This window comes from Salarias fasciatus, chromosome 7, assembly GCF_902148845.1.
Source record: "Salarias fasciatus chromosome 7, fSalaFa1.1, whole genome shotgun sequence".
NCBI classification, from domain to species: domain Eukaryota; kingdom Metazoa; phylum Chordata; class Actinopteri; order Blenniiformes; family Blenniidae; genus Salarias; species Salarias fasciatus.
The window spans coordinates 11,425,534-11,449,205 of record NC_043751.1 but is presented as its reverse complement, the minus strand read 5'-3'; the positions used below and the strand labels follow the sequence as shown (position 1 = coordinate 11,449,205).

Genomic DNA, 23,672 nt, shown 5'->3' with positions numbered 1-23,672 from the left:
GATGGTGGTGCTTGGCAATGCTGTGGTGGGAAAACACAAAATAGCAGACGCAAAGAAGGACATGCACGCAGACGTCTGGGGACAAAATGATAAGGACGAGGAAAAGGGGGGAAGGAGGAGGATGAGGTGTTACCTTTCGGGGGACGAGGATTTCTCCGAGTTCACGGACATGAGCGGTGCCTGTTAGCCGCTCTCTGGCCGAGGGACCACAGGAGACGGCGAAATGGAACAGAAAGCTGCGTTCTCTCTCTTTTTTTTTTACTCTTCTCTCCCTATCTCTCTCAGCTGTGTGTCTGAGCAAAGGAGAGGAGAGGGTTACTGCCTCCCCTCCTTCTCCTCCTCCTCCTCCTCCTCCTCTTCCCTCCTCCTCTTCCTCCTCTCTCTGTGTCTCCCTTGTCCTCTTTGCTCGGACGAGAAGAAAGGATGGAGGACAAGGCTTCCACAAAGGATGATGAAGGAGCAGGCTCCTGTGCAGAGCACTCAGCCGGTCTGGGTCTGGGTGTGGGTCTGCCTGTGTCGGTGTGTATGTGTGTGTGTGTGTGTGTGTGTGTGTGTGTGTGTGAGCTGATAGCAAAAGCAGCAATGTCAGTCAAGCGCCCCTCCTCATGCCTGAGTCTCCTTCCTCCCTCCCTTTCCTTCCTTCCTTCTCCTCCTTCACCTTGCTCTCTCTCTCTCTCTTTCTCTCGCTCTCTCTCTCTCTCTCTCACACACACACACACACACTCTCCCTGCTGTCAGTGCAGCTGCTTTAAGTCCCCCGCCTCCCTTTGTCCCGGTCCTCCCCGGTATAGCCGGCTGAACTGGGTGATGAAAAAGATTCCCAGGCTCCCGATCCACGCTGTGTGCACCCCCCTGTCAGTCTATCCCACCGCTCGCTCTCTCCCTGTCTGGCTGGCTCTGTCAGGCCTTCTGCAGCTCTGCACAACAACAGAGCCCAGAGTGAGCCGGAGCGTTCCACTTCCCGCGCAGGCGGAGGGGTGTCGACTCGTCACGCCGGCAGAGAATTTGATGCATTTTTCCTTGAGGCACACTCCTCTCCCCCTGTTTTCACCTAATAAATAGTCCCTCCCTCTGACTCTCTCTCTCTCTCTCTCTCTCTCTCTGTCTCCCAATTGCCTTATTACGACATCCTGTATCTCAGGGCAACGCCGCGCAGATCTGCCTTGCTCTCCTCCTCATTTTCTCTGAACCTAATTTCCACCTCTGTTATTTTTTTTTCTCCTTTCTTTTTTTACGCACACCGCCGCTTCCATATACGTGCACACGCATGTCTCCCGTGCCTCTGCCGTCTGCATCCCCTGTCTGCCTCTATTTTCTCGCCATCTCTCGGGGCAGATGGGTCTACTTCTACATGAGTGAACAGCTCAGTGAGAGGCAGCCGGAGGGTGTGCCATGATGGGGGGTCTGTGTCTATCTCTCAACCTGACCTCGATATTACTGCGCGGGCTCGCGGAGGTATGCGCGCTCATGCGGATCTACGTGAACGCGGACGCGTGTGAGAAATGCACAGCGGGGAGGTTCGGGGGGGGGCAACCCGAGGTTAATGCGACCGACTAGGCCCTCCAGGAACATCACAGTTAAACACAGTGAGAAAATGTGTTCGGTGACGCTGAAAATACACCAATGGGGTTGTTTCCAATAAGAGATTAATAGAGTAAAAGATATGTGGATTAAAAGAAGAGGTGGGGCGGTATCTGCCATGAGAAGATTAGCCACCAGATATTGTGCGGTATGGTTTTTAACAAAGGCAGCTAGCCCTTTAAAATCGCTGTGCTTTTTAGGTCATCGCAGGCAACGATGCAAATTAATAAGCATGGCTGCTTTTTGATGTTAGTGGACTGAATAGATTCTGCACCAGTGTAACGGCACACTTTTTTTTGGGGGGGGGTTAAATGCATAAACCAGGAAGAGACTATTTTACCTCCTTATTAGACATGCACGGCTTATGAATGGCTGTTTGCCAGTCACATTGCTGAAAAGACGATTGCACTGATTTGAGGTTAACTTAGTGTCACCAAACAGACAACATCTTTAGTTTTCAGTGAGATATTTTGTACACAATGAAGTACTGCCATGAATAGTAGAAATAGAAATGGTGACGAGTCTGTCCCCTTTCTGGTTGGTAACAAAATTACTGGTTTGCTTATTTTAATTTCACATATATGACTGCTGAACTATCATTGCTGGACTAAAGACTTCATGAATTTAATGGAAGATGTCAAGGCTTTATGCACATGCTTGGATGCAAAATAATACTCTCCCAAGTACTGCAGGACTCAAAGTGCCTTAAAGTAGAGCAACATTAGAAATCTGATATAAGCACTGAACTTTGCGATTAAATTCTTCAAAGGGTTCTTCGTATGCACAAAGGTTTTGGGAATAATGCTTAAAAATCTGAGATTTGTTTTTGTTTGTTCTGTGATTGTCTCATCTGCCTTCATCCATTATTAACTGGAACTGGACTCAGCAGCCCTAAATTAGATAAAATAATATATGTATGGATGAATGGATGGGCTTAGTTTGAGGTCAGAATGAGGTTAAGATTGGGCAACTTTAATGTGACGATCACAAGATAGACGCTAAAGTAATGTGGCTACATGCGTGTCCTTGTTTTCTATACTGATGTGGACCCAGAACTAATTGTGCACGTATTCCCATTGGGAAATTCAGAACATTTTAGACAAAGATGTGTTACCTTCAGATTATGAGTAAGGTTAAGATTACGATAATTCACCTAAAGTCCCAGCCTTGTTTAGAGTAAGTTTAAAATGTGATTCTAACAGTTTTCCAAGCATTTTTCTTACTTTTTTTTAGACTAGTCATGTAGGTTGAATCAATAATTGTGTTGATTTGACAACAGAATGAGTCTTAGGGAGAATCTCCAGACCGACATGTTTGAGTTTTCCATTGAATGCTCATCCTGATCCAACCTGATCAGGAGGGAAAGCTGGACCTTCTATGTACTTCTGGGCCACCACTGACCCAGTACAATATAACACAAGTACCTTTTGAACACCTGTAGATGTTCCATTAGATATAATCTTGTCATAATCAGATGTCAACTAATATTCTTTAATAATGTTACTAAACCAGCAACAGACTTTATACCCCACTGTGCCGTGTTAATACATCTGACAGCTGCATTTTCACAGTAAGCATCACCACAGCATTCAAATCCGAGAGCTGCCACATGCATGAGGAAACGAAATAGAAGTAAAACAGGAACACGACAGTCTTCTTTCTCTCCTCTCTCCATATACTCCACTTTCCCACATAAAAGGACTACATTAGGCACACATGTCTCTGAGCCAAACTATTGTCCTCATTCTGTGTGGATGTGGGCCAGTGGGGGGTAAAGCACATTCTCACCAAACAGCAGGAAGAAAATCAAGCTGATACGAGCGGGTGCACTTACCATTTGATTCATTCAATTATTTGCGATGCCTGGTTTGTTTTTGGGGGCATCTCAGCGGTTGAAGTCAATTGCAGAGCAAATCGAGAGAATCCAAGACTTTAAAAACAGGAAGGACGACTGATTTGAACCACTGTGGTGAACAATCTTTCAGGAATACGCTCATTTTTGAATCCCGCCTGTGATTTTTTTGACCATAACCAACTATTCAAGAGTTGAAACAGTTACAACCCATACAGATACATAATCATCTATGACTTTTCTTAACCACTTTATTCAACTTTGTTGCACGGACTTGAAGCAGACGACGTGCAAATCCAGGGCACAACGTGGACAGACGGTGTACCAGGAACCTGAAACCCATGTTTTTGGACTGACAGAGGAAATAAAGGGAGTATTGACAATCTTGACATCACAGCCCTGTGTGGCTGCTCAATTCAGACATTTAAATAGTAGTGGAACTTATTTTCTGGTTTTATAGCTGTGTTAAACTGACCATGTCTGAGGCATTTAGGACCAGAGTTAATCAACATGTGAAAAATCAATGACTGAATCAAATATAATAAGTTGTCCGTCATGGACTGTGCGTGTATTATTGAGAGATGCCGTTTCCGTTGTGGATGAGGCCATTCGGGGAAATCCTCAGTCCACACCCCTCATTTCTGTGACGGCAGCGGTGCCATCCTGCTGTCACCCCGTCACCTCGCTGTGAGGATAACTCTGAGAGGGAGACTTCAGAGCGCCAAAAATCTAATAGCTCATTCATGTAAAATAAACATCTGCACGCACACCTCGGGATATTTCTCCAGGGCGTTCATTTGCAATTTCAAAGGCTGATTCTCACTCTGTGTTCAAAAGAAGAAGGAGCAAGAGAGAAGGAGGGGGGGAAGGAGGGAGATGATGACTCTCATGAGCAGATATATTTTGGGATCTGGTATTGAGGCTGCCGGGAGCTATCTTTAAACGGCCTACTTCTTCTCACCGCATGGTGGATGCTCGGGAAGAGAGAAGGGGTTTACGCATGCAAACACACACACCACACACACACACAAAGGTCCTGATGCAAACTGCTACTGGACATACAGTACATTTGAAACGGCAGACAGGAGTCAGTGCAAAGCACAATCATGAGCACAACTAAGCAATTACACATTGTCTGCATTTGTGTCTGTGTGTGCGCGTGCGCACACATACACTATCACATTCAAGTCAGATGCTTCTACTTCACAGTGACTGTGCTCTTTGTGTCAGTTGCCTCGTCGTCTGTCTGCAGAGAAAACACTGCCCCCTTGTGGAAAAAGGCAGCAGGAACTTACTCAATAGTGCATTTGTGTGTGTGTGTGTGTGTGTGTGTGTGTGTGTGTGTGTGTGTGTGTGTGTGTGTGTGTGTGTGTGTGTGTGTGTGTGTGTGTGTGTGTGAGATCCTTCACACCAACTGCTCTCAACACACAGATTGATTGACATACTGATAGCCTCTGGTCTGCCTTACAGCACTTCATTTCCTCTACTACAGACTTCCATATGGACTCCGCTGGTCTGCAGGGACTCTATAATTCAGACCGCGTCACGTGGACGCGAGCTGTAAATCTGCATGTGCGCAGGAGGCGAGAATAAATCCATGTGCTTTTGTGTTGCAGTGGCACATTTCCTGCTGTTCAAATGCACAGGGTGAAAGGAAAGCCAGATCGTCAGATTAGGCGTGGGAGCACTGAAGCTGATGGAGACATACAAGTCAACGATCCAAACATATTTCTGAAATAATGAATGCAATTTCTCTCTCAGTTGTTCCCCAAATGTTCAGACAGTCAACCAGACAGAACAGCACATCGAAAGGTACAGAACGATGAAGCGGAAAGTTGTGGGAATAATCACAAGATTAAAAGGAGATCAGATAATCGAGCTGTTTGACGCCAGAGGGGAATAAAAAGCTGGTTCATTTTTCATAACGCTCACGCGTGAGCCCTGTTTTATTCCATCGGCATGTGAATGAGTGAGCATATAAAATACAACACCAGGACTTCCCTGCTAATACAAATGTCCACCTAATATCTGATTTGTGACTTTGGACCTGAGCCTTGAAAAATTCCACTCTCTTCCTCCTGCTCACATCCCATCACTCTGTTTTTTTACAGCTCAGCAGAAAAGTACATACCATAGCTCCTTCCACAATACACACACACACACTAACACATACACACACACACACTAACACAAAGAGCCCAGCACCAGTGACGGGTCAGACTCAGAGCTGAGTGCTCGTAATTCATCCAGACATACACAGGTAAGCATCTTGCACTTTCTGTGCCTCATTACCCCGAGGAACACACCCGAGAGCAATATGTCTGAATGTGTGTGCTTTGCAAGATAGCCCAGGTGTGAGCTGTGAGCGTGTGTGTGTGTGTGTGTGTGTGTGTGTGTGTGTGTGTGTGTGTGTGTTCTCGTATTTCTATCCTTGTTGGGGCCAAATGTCCCCACAAGGATAGCAAAACGTGGAACGACGTGCCTTGTGGGGACCTTTTTCCGGTCCTAAGTAGGAGAAACAGTGTTTTCTTGACCATGTTGTTGTTACTGAAAAAAGTAAAAGTGCAAAAACATTTCTTTAGGGTTAGGCTTTGTTGTGGTGTGGGTTAGGGTTAGGGTAAGGGTCAGGGTTAGGGGCTAGACATGAATGGGAGTCAATGGACGGTCCCCACAAGGATAGAAATACAAGACTGTGTGTGTGTGTGTGTGTGTGTGTGTGTGTGTGTGTGTGTGTGTAGAGTGATGTGAGAGGAAAAAGGACATGTACAATTTAGCAAAAGCTCAAAGCTAACGGTCAACTGATCCCATGAATATCAATACTCAGGTTCCTGGGCGGTCAGGTTGAGGCTTGTCTTATCAGCTGAAAGCAACAATGTTCCCACAATGTAAATAACTGTATTTTATATGAACACAGTGGTGTACCAGTTACCACTTTCGCCTAATAGCAAAAACAATCTCCAACTGGCATCCGGGTCAGTCTGTTCAGGCTTTCTGTGTGGTGATTGCATGTTTTCTCATTCTCCGAGTCCCCTGGGTATCTATCCCCTCCAACAATCCAACAAAAACTTGCAATTGAGATTCATACTGTGTATCTACTTTGCTTGTAGCTGTGAATGTGAGTGTGTTTGTGTGTGATTGGATGACCTACCTTCATCCATAATCAGCTGGGATTGGATTCAGCAGCCCTAAATTGGAAGAAGTGGTGGATGGACGGACTTTGTTTGAGGTGAGAATGAGGTTAAGATTAGGGGGTGGCTGCTGCTACGGTCAGGAAATGGATGCTAAAACAGCATAGTGATGTGTGAGTCCTTTATTTCCCATACAGCTGGGGACCAAAACTTAACCGTGCACAATTCCCATTGGGAAGTTCAGCACATTTTAGATGAGACCATGTGTTAAGTTCAGATTATAAATCCAGTTAACACAACAATTACTGACCTCAAGCATCCAGCTTTGTTTAGAGTAAATTTTCAAGAAATTAATGTAAGTCAATATACTGTCCAGTAAGGGCAAAGAGCAAAGAACTCTAATGCATTTGCCCTGTGATGGACTGGCGACCCGTCCAGAGTGTGACCCGCCCTCGTCCATACCTAGCTGGGATTCGCTCCAGCGCCCCGCGACCCTGCTCAGGGTTAAGTGGTGCAGAAGATGGATGGCTGGATGGAGAACAGAACTATAAAGCATGTGTCCCTGTGTCCCCGTTTTACTTCCTTCTTGGGTGCTGAAATCATGATATAGAAATATTTGCTGTCTGGCCGAACTTATGGTGCCACCATGACTGCATGTCATCATATTTGATGGTTTATATGTTTAAGAGATTCACGTGACAATAAGTGCTGACAGTATAATTTGGTGAAGGATGTAGCTGTGATCGTGTGTTCAGGATCAGGTGAAGTGTATACACTGTATTAGCGTGTACACTGTGTCAGTGGAGAAGCTGTGTGTGTGTGTGTGTGTGTGTGTGTGTGTGAGAGAGACTGAGAGCTCATTAACTAAGTGGTGTATGTTTAATTGATGAGCGGGTGACCTGCGCCCTCCCGTCCTGCACTCTGACCTCAGTAGTTTCACCACAGCTGACATATTTAAGAGGGTTTTATCACAGGAGGAGGGACGAGAAACATCTCACACCTCGCTCATCCTGGCACAGCGCAAAACACCTTTGTTTGATCGCGGTGCTGCCAGCATTGTCAACGGTATAAAAAGAAAATCCAAGAAACTCTCTCATAAAAAGCAGCCTACATTTTTAGACTTGACAGTCACTTTTGGCCAGCTGATATTTTTGAAGAACTTCCAGTTCATTTCCAATTTCAGAGCAATTGCTCTCACAAAACTTTAATGGTACTATCTTTAATTAAATCTGGATATGCTTTTACACTGCATTTTGCAACACTGGAGCTTTCTTATGAACTAAAAAGAATGTTTTTTTCAAAACATGTAAACAAGTGGAGCAGTCTTTCAAGCAAGACAGCTTCAGTCCTGAAGTACGATTTTAGTGAAAATCTAATAATTTCTAAATATTCCTCTGTTGTCATAAATGGAACCAGGATTAAAATAACCATTTGACTTTGGGCTGTAACAAATTTGCAATTTTTTCCCCCCCTCTAGCTAGTTTCATAATTGAGAAATTTCTTACATTCATCTACTAATCCTGCAAAAGAAATCCGTCTTTCTTCTGTATTTAGAAAAACACAAAACAAATAAAGCAGTATTCATCGATGAAATCACACAATGCGTGACAAATATTTAGCTTTTCTCTCCTGTTCACATGTTAGAATAAAGTATTCCATCATTTCCAACATGGCAGAAACCAGTCAAGAGAAGCAACAACACCAGAAACCCTGGGACGTGGCTGCCCTCTACTGGGCAAAAGGAGAATTGCACACTTGACATTTCAACTTGCGCATGATGCTCGTTCTGCTTCATGCAGGAAGGCATCGATAATGGTACACAGGATACCGCAGGTATGAAAGAGTAACACTTTGGAGGATCAGTTAAGGATAGTTATGCAGGATAATTTTCATCCTTGTGCTTCTTTAAAGTGTGGAGAGCAGAAAAAAAGTAAACAAGAGCAGAGGGGCGCAAAACAATGACAGTCTTGTGTGTTTCCCGCTCACAGCGCTGTGATAACAAATCTGCAGCAGAGAAAAAAGCAGGCCTGTAGTCACCAGCGAGCATTATGTCAACACAATGAATGTGATAATTCAGCTCGCAGAAACACTGCTGTAATGTCACTGAAGTAGCCGGAGAATGGAGGTTTATTGTCTCTCAGTCTGATTCGAGCCTTAAAGTTCTGGGGTCAAACAGCAGCCACGTCCAGCAGGCCACCAAAGGAGAACCAGAGCTGGAAAAATCTGCCTCAAAAACAAAATTGCTTCTGAATTCCTGTCAAATGTGAAACAGCCACCAGTTAAAAACTCTAAAGTTTTATTTGTGGAAAAGATCTACAGGGTTTCCTGTCATCAGCCTAGATTCACTGACAAGTCTGCAGCGCAAAAAAAGACAAAGCAGCTACCACGTTACCACATATGGCCCGAGTTACTGGGTTACATGTGCATTTCCAACCGAAACAAATCACCAGTAGAACAGCAGCTGTGCAACAACAAAAACATGTACTTCATAGAACAGACTCGACTTCTTTCATTGTTGACAGTTTAAGACAAGTAATAAATAAAGTACGACTGTACGATATTTCACAAATTTATAGTCATCATGATTTCGACATTTACGACACACATTTAAGATTGAGTTGCAATAAATTACATGTTTCTATGCCCAGTGCATTCATACTCTATATGCCAATATATCTGGCCAATCAGGTCTGTGGACAATAGATTATATTTCACTTCATGACAACATCATCTCAGACATTACTACTTTCATACCTGCTGCCATAAAGCCATAAAGCCAGACACAAAAATAAAGGGAAAATGCTTAAAAACAAACTGCTGGCAGGAGCTGCAGACGCACATGTGATGAAATAAAGCAGAAACAAAATGGAGTCGAAGAGAAACAGCACTGTTATTTCATTAATCCGCACAGACATCAACATCGCATGCTTAGGTGTTGTTTTTATTGCAGGTCACGTCTCAGCTGCAATACACATCACATGTTGAACTACTAATACAAAGATGCTTCCAGATTGGACACCCGCTAAATGAGGCTACCAGACTGCTTAGTGTGGCCAATTACTCAGTGTTTACAGTCGCAGCGGCAGCCTTGACAGAAAGGGGCTGATGCACAGACTGTGGAGGAAACACACACACACACACACACACACACACACGTTCTCTCAGGAGATATGGGGCTGGTGTGCTGAAGCGATGCCGAGACAAATACCTTGTGGCCAGACTGCAAAACATGAGCAGCAATCGTATCCAACACCAGTAATTCAATATAGCAGGAATGAGTATTGATTCTGCCGCGTTGCACCCGAGTCTGCATTCATCATATTAGCAGTAATTACTGGTTAGCAAATGGGAGAATGTTTAAATGTGTTGAACAGCAGCACCGTGAACGCGAGCAGCATCTTGGTAACTCATCACTACAAGCCTTCTTATTTTCCATGAGATTTTGGGGATCGCGTTCAGCTTTACGTGTTTTGAGAAGGGGGTCATTACTTTAAATCAATGGTTCTGTTCACAGTGTGCAAAAGCTATTAGGCAAATGCTAAAAAGCTACACGAGGAGCCTGACTTATTTAGCAATTTATTTTTTTTAATATAAGGTTGGCATCATGTATCTTGCACAGGATTTAACTAGACACTGACATGATGAAAGGCAGTGATATTTAAGGGTAGACTCTACATTCAATATTTCCAACTCGCTTGCCAAAATCGCATGTGTAATTTTTGTTTGAACAGTCCATGTCTGTGACTGTTTGCACAGTGTTCTTTTACCAAATAAGACCAGAGGAGAGAAAAGATTTATTCTCTCATTTGAGCCTTCACTTCGTCAAAAGATGCTTGCTATAATAAGCGAGAACTGATTTTCAGTACCGTTTAGTCTTGGGTTTAGGTTTTCAGCTCCCGTGTCTAATTTGCTGGGGTTGTATATAAACCCAGACAGAGATCTGTCAACACGACTCCACTTTCATCTGTGTATGTGTTTTTTTGGGGGGGGTTAGAATAAAAAAAAGGGTAAAAATGGGTTTTATTTCAAAATTCATGACACAGAGTGAATGAAGAGTTTCAAGACAGAGTGGATTACAAAGCCAACATGTGGTATATTATCAACAACCTCTCCCAAATACATCAAAACTCAGTCACATACAGAGCTGTGCTCTAAATGTGTAGGAGATGCACAAGCATCCTAAGTTGTGCTTTTCCCCACTAGGTCAGAAGGGGGCGGTGATGAGTGCCTCTGCCAGGTCTCAAACCTCCCTGACTGCTGCGATAAGCTCCTGTCCTCAAAGAATTACATGCCCTATTAATGTCTTCCCTTCCTCTTTCCTCGATGACCCACTGGCCTGCGACCGGACAGCACTTCACAGCCATTACATGAAAGATGCCAAATCCTTGGAACTTGTCTTTGCTGAACAAATCCTATTTGGACCACACACACACACTCAAAAACACGGGAATCCCTCCCTCTAAGTCACACTGGCCCTTTCTCCTCATTCAGGTTGATCGACTCGGTAGATTTGCTCGGATCTTGTGCTTTGCTGGCCAGCACAAAGCCTGTTCCTTTAGTTCTCTAAAAGAAAACAACATTCCCGGTTTGCAGAAGAAAGCAACCTCCTACTGAACTGCTCGACTTTCCCTATATTAATCCAGCACACCTCACTAATTCACAGCTTTTGAATAGGAGCTTTTTCTTCACCGTCTCCACTCTCACACCAACTGGAGTGCCCTATTTCTACGTTCAGTCAGTCAGCCAGCAGTAATAGTGTAATCCTGGCACTGCGGCCATCAGGGAGAAACTCATTCCCACTCAGACACCACAGAGGAAACCGCCAGTATCACGTTACATTCACTGTTGAATATGCAACAGAGAATGATCTCATAGACACAGCGCTTATCTCTTCGACGGTACAAAGTTCAAATATTTTAGTTTGCTGTAAATTTCTGATATTTCTCCCAAACATGATCTATTTTTGGTGTGTTTGTGGTTTTTTTGCATGCTCTTTTTGTGAGTACCCTTAATTAATTTAATTAATTTATTTCAAGAAGCAGGTGTCCAACAGTCATTTGGTGTGCTCCTCTCCTGAAATTCAACTATTCTGGATAGATTTTATACAACATTTGTGAAAAACATTTTGTGTGTGTTTGTGTACAAACCCAATTGGAGGAATTTACAGCACTCATTATGAATGAAGTATGGTATTCTTCATTAATCTATAGGATTATCATCCAGACCAAAATATTTACTTGACCTTTCCAGGAAACCAACATGTTGGACTGACTGCAGACCCACTCCCACAATCTGTCCTGATAATATTTCAATGATAATGAACCTTTTGTTATTTATACTTCATAAGAATTTGGTTTTTGATTTCCACTGTTTTTCTTCAGAGAATTTATGAATTCTACATGAATTATTATCAGAGACTGTGCAGGCTTGAGCTCTTTGTGTGTTTAAAAAAACAAAAATGTACTCAGTATCTCACTCTGGTTGCTATCTACTGGTATTTAACAGCATTATGTAATTGCAGAAGACAGATGTATGCATTCTGTACTGCTGTTACAGCTTATTTTGCTGTTCTGAAGTAGCTCGTAAAATGCTGTAAAGACAGATTTCAGAGCTTGTAAAATCTCTACGTCTTTCAAGTTTCTGGAGAGTTAACATCTGTTTGGGCTTTGATGGACAGTCAGAGTCATCCTGATCAGCTATCAGAGTGAAAATCAGCGCTACAGGCTGACATAAAACTAATTACAGCAAGATGAAAAAAGTCACAGGACCCAGTGGGTGTGGTTCGCTCCTCCGTGACAGTAAACAAACAAAGCTGAAAGTGAATCTTCCCTTTGGTCCCTGTCATCTGCCACAGCCGGCTGTTTGGACTGTTGTCCTGTCCTGCAGGTCTAACTTGTACTGGCATGTTGGAAAAACTCAGAGCTCGTAGACCAAGAAATGCAGCATAAACGAGGAATCTATTCTGTTCATCACAGCTGTGCAGAATTGGTCATTTTAGGCTTTCGATCAGCCTCCACATTGAGCCACCTCTGATCTTCCCCATCAGCACAGCGGTTTTTCTTCCTGCTAGGCCTCATTTCTCGCCTCTTTTTCCCCCCTCTCCCTTCTTTCCTTACTCGCTCTCTCCAAATCTCTGCTTTCTTATCATTTGACAAAAAAACCCATGCTCATACAGAGTAAACTCTCCAGTTCACTCGCAGTATACCTCTCCCTTGATTTTATGCACAACCTCTCTAGATTTCAGCATTCCGCATACCGTTTCTGCCCCTCCTTTATCTCCCCGTCTTTCTACATGCAGCTCACATGCTCGGCTCCAGAGCCTGCCGTCAGCTCCATCCAGGCAGGCTGCAGTATTGATGAGGGAGGCGTAATCGGCTGAGCCACACAAGTCTGCTTGCCAACGATCAAATCGCTGAGCTATTCCTCACACACGCTACACGCCAGCCATCAAACCATGAAGCCCTCTTAAAAATCAGACATCTGGTCCACTCTTAGTCACTGCTAGCCTTGCCCCGAGGATCGATTCAATTCATTAACAGCAGGTCCAGATCTTTTCACTGAGGGATCAATACGGAAAAGAGCTGATGTGACAAATGAGCAAACACAAGCATGAATAACCAGTATTTAAGCGTTAGTGACAACGTAAAAGAAATGTTTCAACATTACTGGAAAGTGTTTTTAATTGCTTTCAAGCTCAGACTGAGAGAGAGATGAACTGATCGGAGCGCCTTCAGGTCATGCGCATCAACTGTCAATCGAAATGATGAAACCACAAAACAACAACGTGGAGAGAAAGGGATCAAATTAGTGACCCGATTCACATCATTTCATCTGTTCTGGTTTGGTTTGTGTCAATAAAAGTGCCACGCTGGCATTTATTGATCTTTTCATCGCTGCGAGAAGAGCACAAGAGCAGTCTGTGAGTTCAGATTTAGCTGAAAGCTTCAAAGCATATTTCGGCATCATGTTCCTGAGAATAAAACCAAAACAACCCAAGGGCCTTTTAAAAGGGAGAGCTGGAATATTCTCCCCGAGCCGGGCCAATCACCTGATTTTAATCTGACTGAGCTGAAAACCGTCAGATAAAAATAAGGCTCTGCTGTCTCTGTCAAAGGATCCAGAGTCACAGGAACATTTTTCACAGAATATTAAGCGTGACAGTCTTTCTTGAGCTTCCTGGGCACGATGCGGACCATGACTGAAGACCAGCAGCAGAGCAAGTGAAGGCTAGTATGGGGCAGAACTGATGACCACTCCCAACCACCGCGGGTCAAAGCACACCTCCTCAAACCTCCCCACCACACACTTTTACCCAGAATGCATTCAAAAATCATTTCTTCATAGTAGTATCTCTTCATATATATTCATATATGGAGTACGTTAACTGTGATCATAAAAATGTCAACATTAAAATCTATTAAACACACCCAAACAAGCACAATGACTAATTGTATAAATAGTAGGACCGTTCTCTGACCTCTGCAGACCTGAAGCCCAAACACCCCAAGGCGTATCAGACATCTGCCTTGATCAGATCATGATTGTAATCCTGTAGAATCGCCAAAAATGATGCCACTGAAGAAGGGCAGCGGTGAATAAGGTAAAATTAGCGGCTTGGCAGCAGTGTGGCAGTTTTGGTTTCCATCCCATGCGTAACTACAGTTTTACCAGGAGGATTTTCGAAGCCTCCAACCTCAGTTATGATGTAATGAAGTGAAACACAATCGAGAATCAGGTATTTTGAGAATGGCTGGATTCTCCTTGTCTTTCATATGTATAACACGCATGAGTGAATGTCACTAACATAACAAAGTGCTTCGGTTACTGTTCAACCAACAGAAAAGGCATGATATTAATCAGATCTACTTACCGATGTAAAGAACTCTGTAGCATTTATCGTGTATTTGCTTCAGCGATATTTACACAATAAATAAAAACGAGCTACATCTCGACTCCGACTGCATCAAGCTCTCTGATCACAGCGAATAAGGCCCGTCTCATCCTGGATGAAGTTCTCACCGGCTGCCTGCAGCTCTCATCTTTAGTCACAGAGACCACAGGCTGTGTGCAGTGCTGACAAAATCAATGCAGTTTACAGTGCTATTTGTGAAAACATAAGTCATGCTGGAGTTTATTTCACGCAGCGGGCGCCTGCTGGGCTCCGACGGCCAGTGCAAACTGCCAGATATATATCTCAACAAGAACATTAGCATTTAGACTCACAAGTGCTCCGGCTGGAATGAGAACTTATGACTAACGAAGGCTATTATACTGGTGTCATTTTTATGTGCCTTTCACACTCACTACCCCGGCACGTCACGGTCTGCCGATGCAAATCTGCTTTCTAAAGGAGGCAGCTCAGATTGAATCTCTGCCACTGGAACTTGCGAGGAGTTGTAACCTTTGAATATGAGAAACTGAAACACTTCTAGTGTTTGATCGTTAATCTGGACTTTACAGATCAAGAGAGAAACAGTACAGAGCCACTGGTGGGCAACCAACACTGAATTAACAAAACTCACAGTACAGAAAAGTTCTAACAACTCTGCTTTCCTGACCAAGTACTGCGGCATTTGTTGTGCCCTTAATCATCATGGCAACTCGGACTTGGTCTGGTATTGTTACCGCCGGACCGCGGGAGTCACACCGTCAGGGTTTCTGTGGCAACGTGCACAACAAAAGGCACCATGGCCCGGTTATTTGAAACGGCAGTCGAAATTCAATAAAAAAAAAAAAGTGAGGAAAATAAATGGGAAGGTGTAAACTATGACCAACGGCTGTGCGGGACACGTCAGAAAGGAATAAAGAAAGCTGTGACTGCAGTAAACTTCAAAGCACCGATGTTTTCACTGCCGCCATTTAAACAAAGTCGAGTAAGGAGAAAACTAATTGCACAGTGAGGATAAAGCTTCCCCATATATCAGAAAGACTATAGAACAAATAACTACAAACGGCTTTATTTATAAGCCCGAATTTTCCCCATTCAAATATATAGTTCAAATGAAATGCTTTCTTACAGCTCACGTTAGGAAATTATGAATAAATCCAGAGCAAACAAACATGATAACGAGAGTAACTCGTGCTTATTCTACTATGAAGGTAAATGGGGACACGATAAGCCAGGGCACCAGCCTTTTATCAAATCTGCCAGAATAGTTCCATCAGGGTTTATGGTCCTCATTGTGGGAATGAATGGTTTGATTCCAGAAGGTTCAACACATTTCTCTGTAAGGTTTGCACATTTTCCCTTTGCATTAGGTGCTCCAGCAATCTCAATGTTAAGACGTGCTTGTTAGGCCAGTCGGTGATTTAAAATTGACCCTAGGTGGGAATGCCTGTGTGTGATTTTCTGAGTTGTGTTTACCCTGGGAAGAAGCAACGACCTGTCCTGCACCCCGCCATTAGCACAGTCGGATGGATGGATGGATTAATAGTTGCACACAGTTACGCCCATCATTTTTCTTCTCTTCTTCGGCATTGGCTGCATCAGAATGACTTCAGCCATTCTCATGACTGAGGTCGATACCAGCAAGTTCTCGCCTCAACTCCAGCTTGTCTCTTTCGAGCACACGCACACACACAACCTGACTCATTTCCGCACTGAAAACCAATGGTCAGCTCAGCAAGACACACCAAAAGAGAGATCAGATTACTCCACGCAGACAGCAAACTGAACTTCAAAGGGCAACCCGAGCAAAAGTTGGACGATTTAAAAAAAAAAAAAAAAAAAAAAAATGAAGTGAACTTGGCGCCAACTCTCTTTCGGGCTCCAAAGCATCTCCTACTACTCCACCTACAGATGCTACACATCTTTATCTCGGCATGCACACAGACGCACACAGTCAACACTGTTATGCGAGTGAATAAATCCAATAAATAGTACCGCAGCGCAACTGTGCACACACTGGCCCGGCCCCGTATGTGATGTGTGGTCAGCGCGTAGAAGAGAAGCGATAAAAGCTGGAAAAAAGCCTTTGAAGACCGGACTTGTAGCTGCAAGGCCGATACATCAGTTTCTCTGCCCCACGAACGTGCCCCACTCAGCAATTCATGGAGCTGCACTCCAACATGTGACCGATCCACCTCCTGGGCAGACGATCAGAAAACAACACTGAGCATGCAGTTCCTCACGAATGATGCCTCCGGGTGGAACAAATATGGCATAAATCTATTCCTGAGTAAATACAAAAGTTATAATTAGGAAACACAGTTGAAATGCAACATTCCTCCAGTGAAAGCAGGTTCTCATCACAAACAAACATGAGCCCTGTGAGGTGCAACCATTGCAGATCATAACCACTGCTCATAAATGTTACAGAAACAGATCTCAGCGGTGCATTTTGATGGTTTCTTCTGACATTTCTCTGTTACCTGTGCAGACTGAGGTCAGGTCAGAGGTTAGAGAATCTGAAGGTGAGGACAGACACTCTCACAGCTGAAGTCTTTCAATGTGCATACAAATCCTTTTGTGTCTTTGTGTGCATTTCTGAATGAATCCGCTCTCAAAGCTCTATCAGCTCAATTCAGGAGACATCAAAGTCAAGAGACAATGAGCTGGACTGAAACCAAGCACCGTCGAGAAAGAATCAGTCACCTGAGTATATAACCAAAGACATATAAACGTCTGCTTATGGGTGAAAGTGTGGGAACTAGAGGGTTTGTTTGAGGGCTGAAGTATAACTAGATGTCCATTTTCCCCGATGCCACTTTGACTCTGACCTGGTTTTAAGCTCCTCGGAGCAGGGATGAATGTCTGACCTGTTTATTAGGTATGATGTGAAAGAAATAGCCCCAAATCAATTGACAGGGATGATGAGAAAAAGACAAAGCTGCCATAAGACACATCATCTGGCATTCCAGTGCATTTTAGTATATACAGAATTCCACATATTTCAGGTGGGGAGATAGGAAAGAAAAAAAAAAACAATGTTTGCTAACATACAGGTGATTTATATACAGTAATACTATACATCCTCAGCTTGATTTAAACTGGAATCAAGCTTTGTGCCACCACGCAAAAAAAACAAACGAAAAAAAATCGCTTCTGCACGACTGAAATTCTAAATAACAACCTGAAATGATGCCGATATATTTAACTCAGGTCACGTGAGCTATGACTATAATCTCGGTCTTGACATAATCTCAAACTCTGCATTTGATAAAGCTGTCTAGGCTGGCTCACACAACATAACGCAACATAGATACCAGAACTGCAGTTTCATGTAAATGGATGTCTGAAATGTAATACACATTTTTCATGCAACTTGAACTCAGGTTTGTCTGAAAGACTGATAAATACCATGTGTTGTTACCGGAATGAGAGGCAAGTAGGTTTATGCAGACAAAACAGAAATGGAATAATTTCCTCCATCAATGCTGCTTTTTGTGAAACATTGACAAATAGAAGATTTTATAGCAAAATTAAGATTTTCAGTATCTGTCTCTTTAAAACAATCACATTTCATTAGATTGACTCAGAAAGTGTCTCTTTTAACTCCACCGAGCCCGGGGACATCCTGCACCAAGCACTTGTAATTTCACACCAGCACTATTGCCTCACAACCTTCTGCTGTGTTAGGAGCGGATAGTAATAAACAGAAATGAAGGTAGTCTTTGGTTCAAACTGTAGAGCTCTAAATAGAGACATTTCTTCTCATCATTCAACACTGTAGCAACATTGAGCATTGTAATATCAAATATACTGCATCAGAGAAGATACAGAAAAGCAAAAGAGGCAGCTTCACCTGTTAGCCTGGAAAATAAATGTTACAACTCAACATTAAAAATGATTGTTAGCAGCAGAATGAAGTTTTTTTTTTCTTGCCCACACCCTCACACCTTAATCCAATGGAACTATTGCCAAGATATGACCAATTCTGCCATGAAGGTCATGGAGTGTTAGGCACCAATGTTAACAAATTGCCTTCATGTAGATAAGGGTGTTTCTGAGGGGAAAACCCCTGAAGGAGGGAAACAGCAGTCTGAAGGTTGGCCCAAGAATGGGAGATAGACTTTGAGCTAACATCATAAGCTGACATTTTGGCAACATTTAATATATTTATCAGAGAAGACACCAGAAAGCTAAATAAATAATCAATAACCCCGAAAACATTTGTCAAGCGCAGAGAGAAGTTTTTTCTCTTGATCAAACCCTTACACCTGAGGACAACAAGGTACATTCACATTTTGAGTTAGAGACTGGAGAGCTACCATCTGGGTTTATCCATCTATCTTCTGTAACACATTATTCAACTTAAAAACAACAGACACTGGAACCAATCCCAGCTAACTGACATGTGTGCTTTGATTGAAGGGAAAAAACAAGAGTACGTGGAAAAAAATCCCATACGAACACAGAGAGAGAACATGCAGGCCCCGTACAGAAAAACCTTCCAGCCTGCATCAATGATATTGTTATTGTGAGATAGTTAAAAAAAAACAAAAAAAAAACCAGCTACTTCTAGGACCAGGGATGCACAATACTGGAAAAGCAGGCATTCCAATTATTTTTCTCACCCTGAAGTATATATTGCAATATAAAACTAAAATCTTCAACAGACGACCTGAATAGCACTTTAATTTCTTCAGCAATCCAGGAATCCTTAAGACAATTAGCACGGTCCTTGTTCATTTTTCAATGTTGTGACCAGCAGCTCACTCCAGGTGCAGGGGTGTGGTCTGCTTCGGCAAACTGATTAAGAATGATTGTGACTGGTGGATGGCTGCCCACAGTGTGTTTGTCAGGTGCCCTTGTGAGGAAGGTTGAGTTCATTTACCTCCAACATTGCAGTGACTTGTGGTGTGACTACTGCACACACACACACACACACACACACACACACACACACACACATTGAGATGGTGATGCTCAAACAATATATTGCAGCCCTGTCCAGGACAGGTCTGGCCACTGCATAGTCTGTGTATCACATGTAGATCTTTATCACACAGCAACCCACAGGGGGTCTATCAAAGCATGTGTGATGTTTTCAGAACATAATAAAGCAGAGCACATGGCTGCTGTGCGCTGGAGCCCTGTTCAGTGTGCAGCTGTTTGGGAGTTTCTGCACATTCCTGCAGCCGGCGCGGCCCCCCCGGGGTGGTCGCACCGTTGGTTTCACCTAATTGATGCCTGTACCGGTGCTGCCGGTGACGTCGCTCCAATCGCATCGTGCCATGAAGGAAGCCCCCCGCTCGCTCCCCTCCGATTCGCATGCGTTTTACGCAGCCACTGCGCCGCTCGCGCGCCACGGCAGCCGGTTTGAGGAAAGGAAAAATTAATAATAATTCAAACAGCCGCGCATCTCTCGGTGTAAGCCTGATTTAAACAAGCGCCAGATCCGAGGAGAAGTTACATAACACCAAGAGAGAGAGAGAGAGAGAGAGAGAGAGAATCCCCCAAACGGGCGAGGAGGCGTTCTACTCCTCAGCCGTCTGCTGCTGCCGTCCTCGCCACTGCAGGAGGATCGCGGAAATGAGCCGTCACGTCTGTCAAACCTCCCCTTTGTCAACCCCAGTCTGAATATCAGTTTAGGGGGGCTATCGGTGCTGGAAGCCCGGGGCGCGGAGGAGTGCGCACGGCGCGCAGCCTGGAGGAGTAGAGGGTCGTACGGTCAGGTGTCCACACACACACACAAACACACACGCACCTCTAATGCAAACGGTAACTTCCCACACTCCACTGGATCCTGCCTTTTAGGTTTCAAAAATGAATAAACATATTAAACCATATACGCTCACGTGCTGCCCCGGTGTCACACGGAGACATCCCGGCTGTCAACAAACCAAACCCCGGCAAACAAACACTCCACTCACTAAGCCGCACCGAGCCGGACAGGCTCCGCCGCCGCCGCCGCCGCCGCCCAGCTTACCGCTTATGGTGACCCGCTTTATCTTTCTTCCCTTTCGGCCTCCTCTTCCTGGCCTGGATGGCCATCACTGCCGGTCCGAGGCGGCGGTGTTCGCACGCGGGCGCGGGCGACATCCGAGTCCGGGGAGAAGGGTGTAGGAGCGTCGAGGGGTGGAAGAGAGAGAGAGAGACAGAGAGACAACAAACACACACATCAACATCATCCACAAGCTTGGCTTGTTACGAGGCGTGCAGCGTCGTTTCACCGTGCACACATAGCCTCCCCCCCCCCACCCCCTGCACGAGCGTGACTCCCCCCGGAGCTTTGTGAACGTTCAACCCGGCTAGCATAGCCGGGCTGCAGCCAGAGGCATACGCACCTTTTCTGGAGCTCATGTTTCCTACTCTTGCCTCCGCAGAAGCGGCAGCAGCGGCAGCCGGATCCTCTCCCTCCCTCCCTCGCTCTGTCTCTCTCTCTCTCTCTCTCTCTCTCTCTCTCTCTCTTCCTACACTAGCTGGCAGTCACCCCTCTGCCTCTGGATGACACGCGCTCCCTCTGTCGTTAGAAACAGGAGAGGTGCGCGCGGCGTGGCTCTGCGTCGAGGTGCGCTTTTTTCCCCTCAACGTGGGCTAAAATCACGTGAGAACTGGGGAGGGTTCTGGTACAGCTTCTAGAACCCAAACTCCCTAATTTTTTTTAATCAATTCAATTGATTATATCGATGACTGAACACATTTTTTCTGAAAACTTTCATTGAACTATCTCACTATCTCCATTATGGAGGTGAGATGGTCAGAAGTACAGGGCCCCACAGGACACAATGCTCTTGTTTTCCTCATTTACCATCTACACCTCTGACTACTACCCCCTTGGAAGTTCCTCAGGAGAAGGAATACAGGGGATTCAATGCTCAGCTCAACGCCCTGAACATGAGTGCCAGAAATACACAGGAAGTGATGAATTTCCAAAGGAAACTTCTCTCATTTACACTGGTGAACATCCAGGGGCAGAACATTGGGACTGCGACATATTTTAAATACCTCAAGTGTTTAGCCTCACACCAGTCGATTTCATCTCCACAACAGACTGAGGTCCTTCGACGTGTGCAGCACTTTGTCACATCTGCCATCATTTTTTCCCTGCAGCGGTCTGTTTCTCAGACTGTTTGGAAGAGGTGGGTGAGAAGAGGATGCTCACAAAGCTGACATTCATCATAGACAGCAGCTCTCACCCACATGAGACTGAGAGCTCTGAACAGCTTCTTCAGCCACAGACTACGACACCTTAAGATTAAACAGAATGCTGCCTCTGGTCCTCCGTTCCAGGGACAGTCAGGCTGCTAAATCAGTGCATGTGTGCATCAGTGCATCAATCATGTGTGCATGTGCCATATGTTTGTGTAAATATGTATGTTTGCCATGTATATTATGCAATATATTGTTATATATGCCGTCTTTTTCTTCTGTGGTATTTCATATTACTTTGTGTCACAGTTTTTATTGATCCTTTTCACCCTATTCACTATTATTTTTTCCTCACTTGACTTTCCCCAGTATATGATAAATAAAGTCTGTCTTATTTTATCTTAACTGAAACAGCACAATTTATAAGAAGGCCGGTGGGGGGGGGGGCTTTGTTTACATCCAGAAGAACCACTTTAGATGATTTGATCATCTGATGAAGATGCCCTACTAGAATGAAGCCCTGGACCAAGAGGAGAGATTTTGAGTTGCAGGGTCTTTCTGGAAGCAGTTTGGGGTCACATATTGGACTGTAGGAGTACCGACACGGAGAAAACTCACATGCACAGGAGGAATATGCAAACTCCACACCAAAATGCTTCCAGTCCTAGAACTGAAAAATCATTTTCACCACTTTGAGGTGAGAGCGCTGCTGCTGTCCTGCCCTTTAGTGACACACTAGATGCATTTATTTTTTGTTAGAAATTAGTCTAAAATGTAAAGTAAATATTCTATAAAACATCAAAGAGAGGTATAGAATAGGTGGACAGAAAAGCTTTGTTTGCTTCTTTCTTCATTGTTCTTAGGATTCTGAAATCATTTTGCATCCAAGAAAAGTGCATTTTGCTGCTGAGAATATTTATGTGATTATACCTCTAAATTGTTAATGAACGCAGTATTTGATTAAATTGGGACTTTTGTTTTAGCTTGCCTACTCAAATACAAGCCAGTTTTACAACCTTCAAATGACACTAAGGACCAAGTTATTTCATTATGCAATTTGAGTTATTTAATGAGTAGATTAGTGCCTGAACACAGACAGCAATCTGTCCTGTTATCATTATCATGAGAAGTTTTGCTGCAGATTCTCCCCAAGGCTTAACATCCATGGCAGTCAGGTGAAAAGGCACCGCTGGGATTCGAACCCAGGATCTCCTGTTTACTAGACAGGCGCTTTAACCAACTAAGCCACGGCGCCTGTGGAGCTCCTTCCCGTCTGTCAACATGTGGCACAGTATTGCAACAGATTATGTCAGCATATTAAATTAATATCTTATAGATATTATCATAATGAAGATTTGAGAAAAAGGTACTTATGAAATACAAATTTTTTTTTAGGATAAAACTCTTGCAAAACAAAGTAGATGGAATGGACTGGTTTATCAAAAGTCGACTGTGGCATTTTGGTCATATACCGTAATAATATTTGATTACTTATTACTGTATATGCACTTGAAATGGTTGTGTAGTTGAAACTGTTTAATTTTAGTTTTTTGTTAGATTAGAAAGAAGGATGAATCCACTGACCATCAATTAAATGTTGTGAAACTAGATAAACAAGATGAACAAGATACATTCTCATTCTAACAAAATAGTTTTCCAATTTTTGTAATTTTCAGACGTGTCTTCAGATCTTGGCTTGCAGGTTACACATCGACACTGGTGTCATTTCTGTTGCTCGAAACACAGCTAATTTTTGATTAATCATATTGTCCACGTCACACCGATGGGAAAGAGTTATTGATGCTAGCGTCGTGCCAAGGTACACCTAGGTACACCTGATAGAAAATGTGATAGCAAGGCGATCAACCGAACAAGTTTAACACTTTTTTTTACAGTAATTTACAGTAGCCTAATAATTACTTTCTTGTAAAATAACTCAGTAACTAACTCAAATACTTTTGTGAAGAAGTAACAAGTAACTATAGCTTATTACTTTTTTGAAAGTAACTTTTCCAACTCTGGTAATATTTCATGATGTAAATACAGGTTGCACGCGCCGCCTTGCTCGGTGATTGAC

The 23,672-nt window shown here is 43.8% G+C and overlaps 1 protein-coding gene and 1 non-coding gene across 8 annotated transcripts in view; both read right to left on the bottom strand.

The window, feature by feature from the left end:
• srpk2 (SRSF protein kinase 2) overlaps positions 1–20,991 on the bottom strand; it is a 58,330-nt gene extending 37,339 nt beyond the window's left edge. For 4 of the 7 annotated variants that reach the window (XM_030096912.1, XM_030096917.1, XM_030096914.1 and 1 more), the window contains exons 1-2: positions 20,791–20,989; positions 20,433–20,499 (exon numbers count right to left, since the gene is read on the bottom strand). In XM_030096912.1, the coding sequence (XP_029952772.1) occupies positions 20,433–20,499; positions 20,791–20,806 (83 nt within the window). In that variant the 5' untranslated portion in view covers positions 20,807–20,989. Of the gene's footprint in view, positions 1–133; positions 1,119–20,432; positions 20,500–20,790 lie in introns of those variants that run through there. The other 3 variants (XM_030096913.1, XM_030096916.1, XM_030096915.1) reach the window with 3 other exon arrangements.
• Positions 20,992–22,776: 1,785 nt separating this feature from the next.
• trnat-agu (transfer RNA threonine (anticodon AGU)) lies at positions 22,777–22,850 on the bottom strand. Its single transcript has one exon. It is a non-coding gene; the product is annotated as a tRNA-Thr (tRNA).
• Between the last annotated feature and the right edge of the window lie 822 nt (positions 22,851–23,672).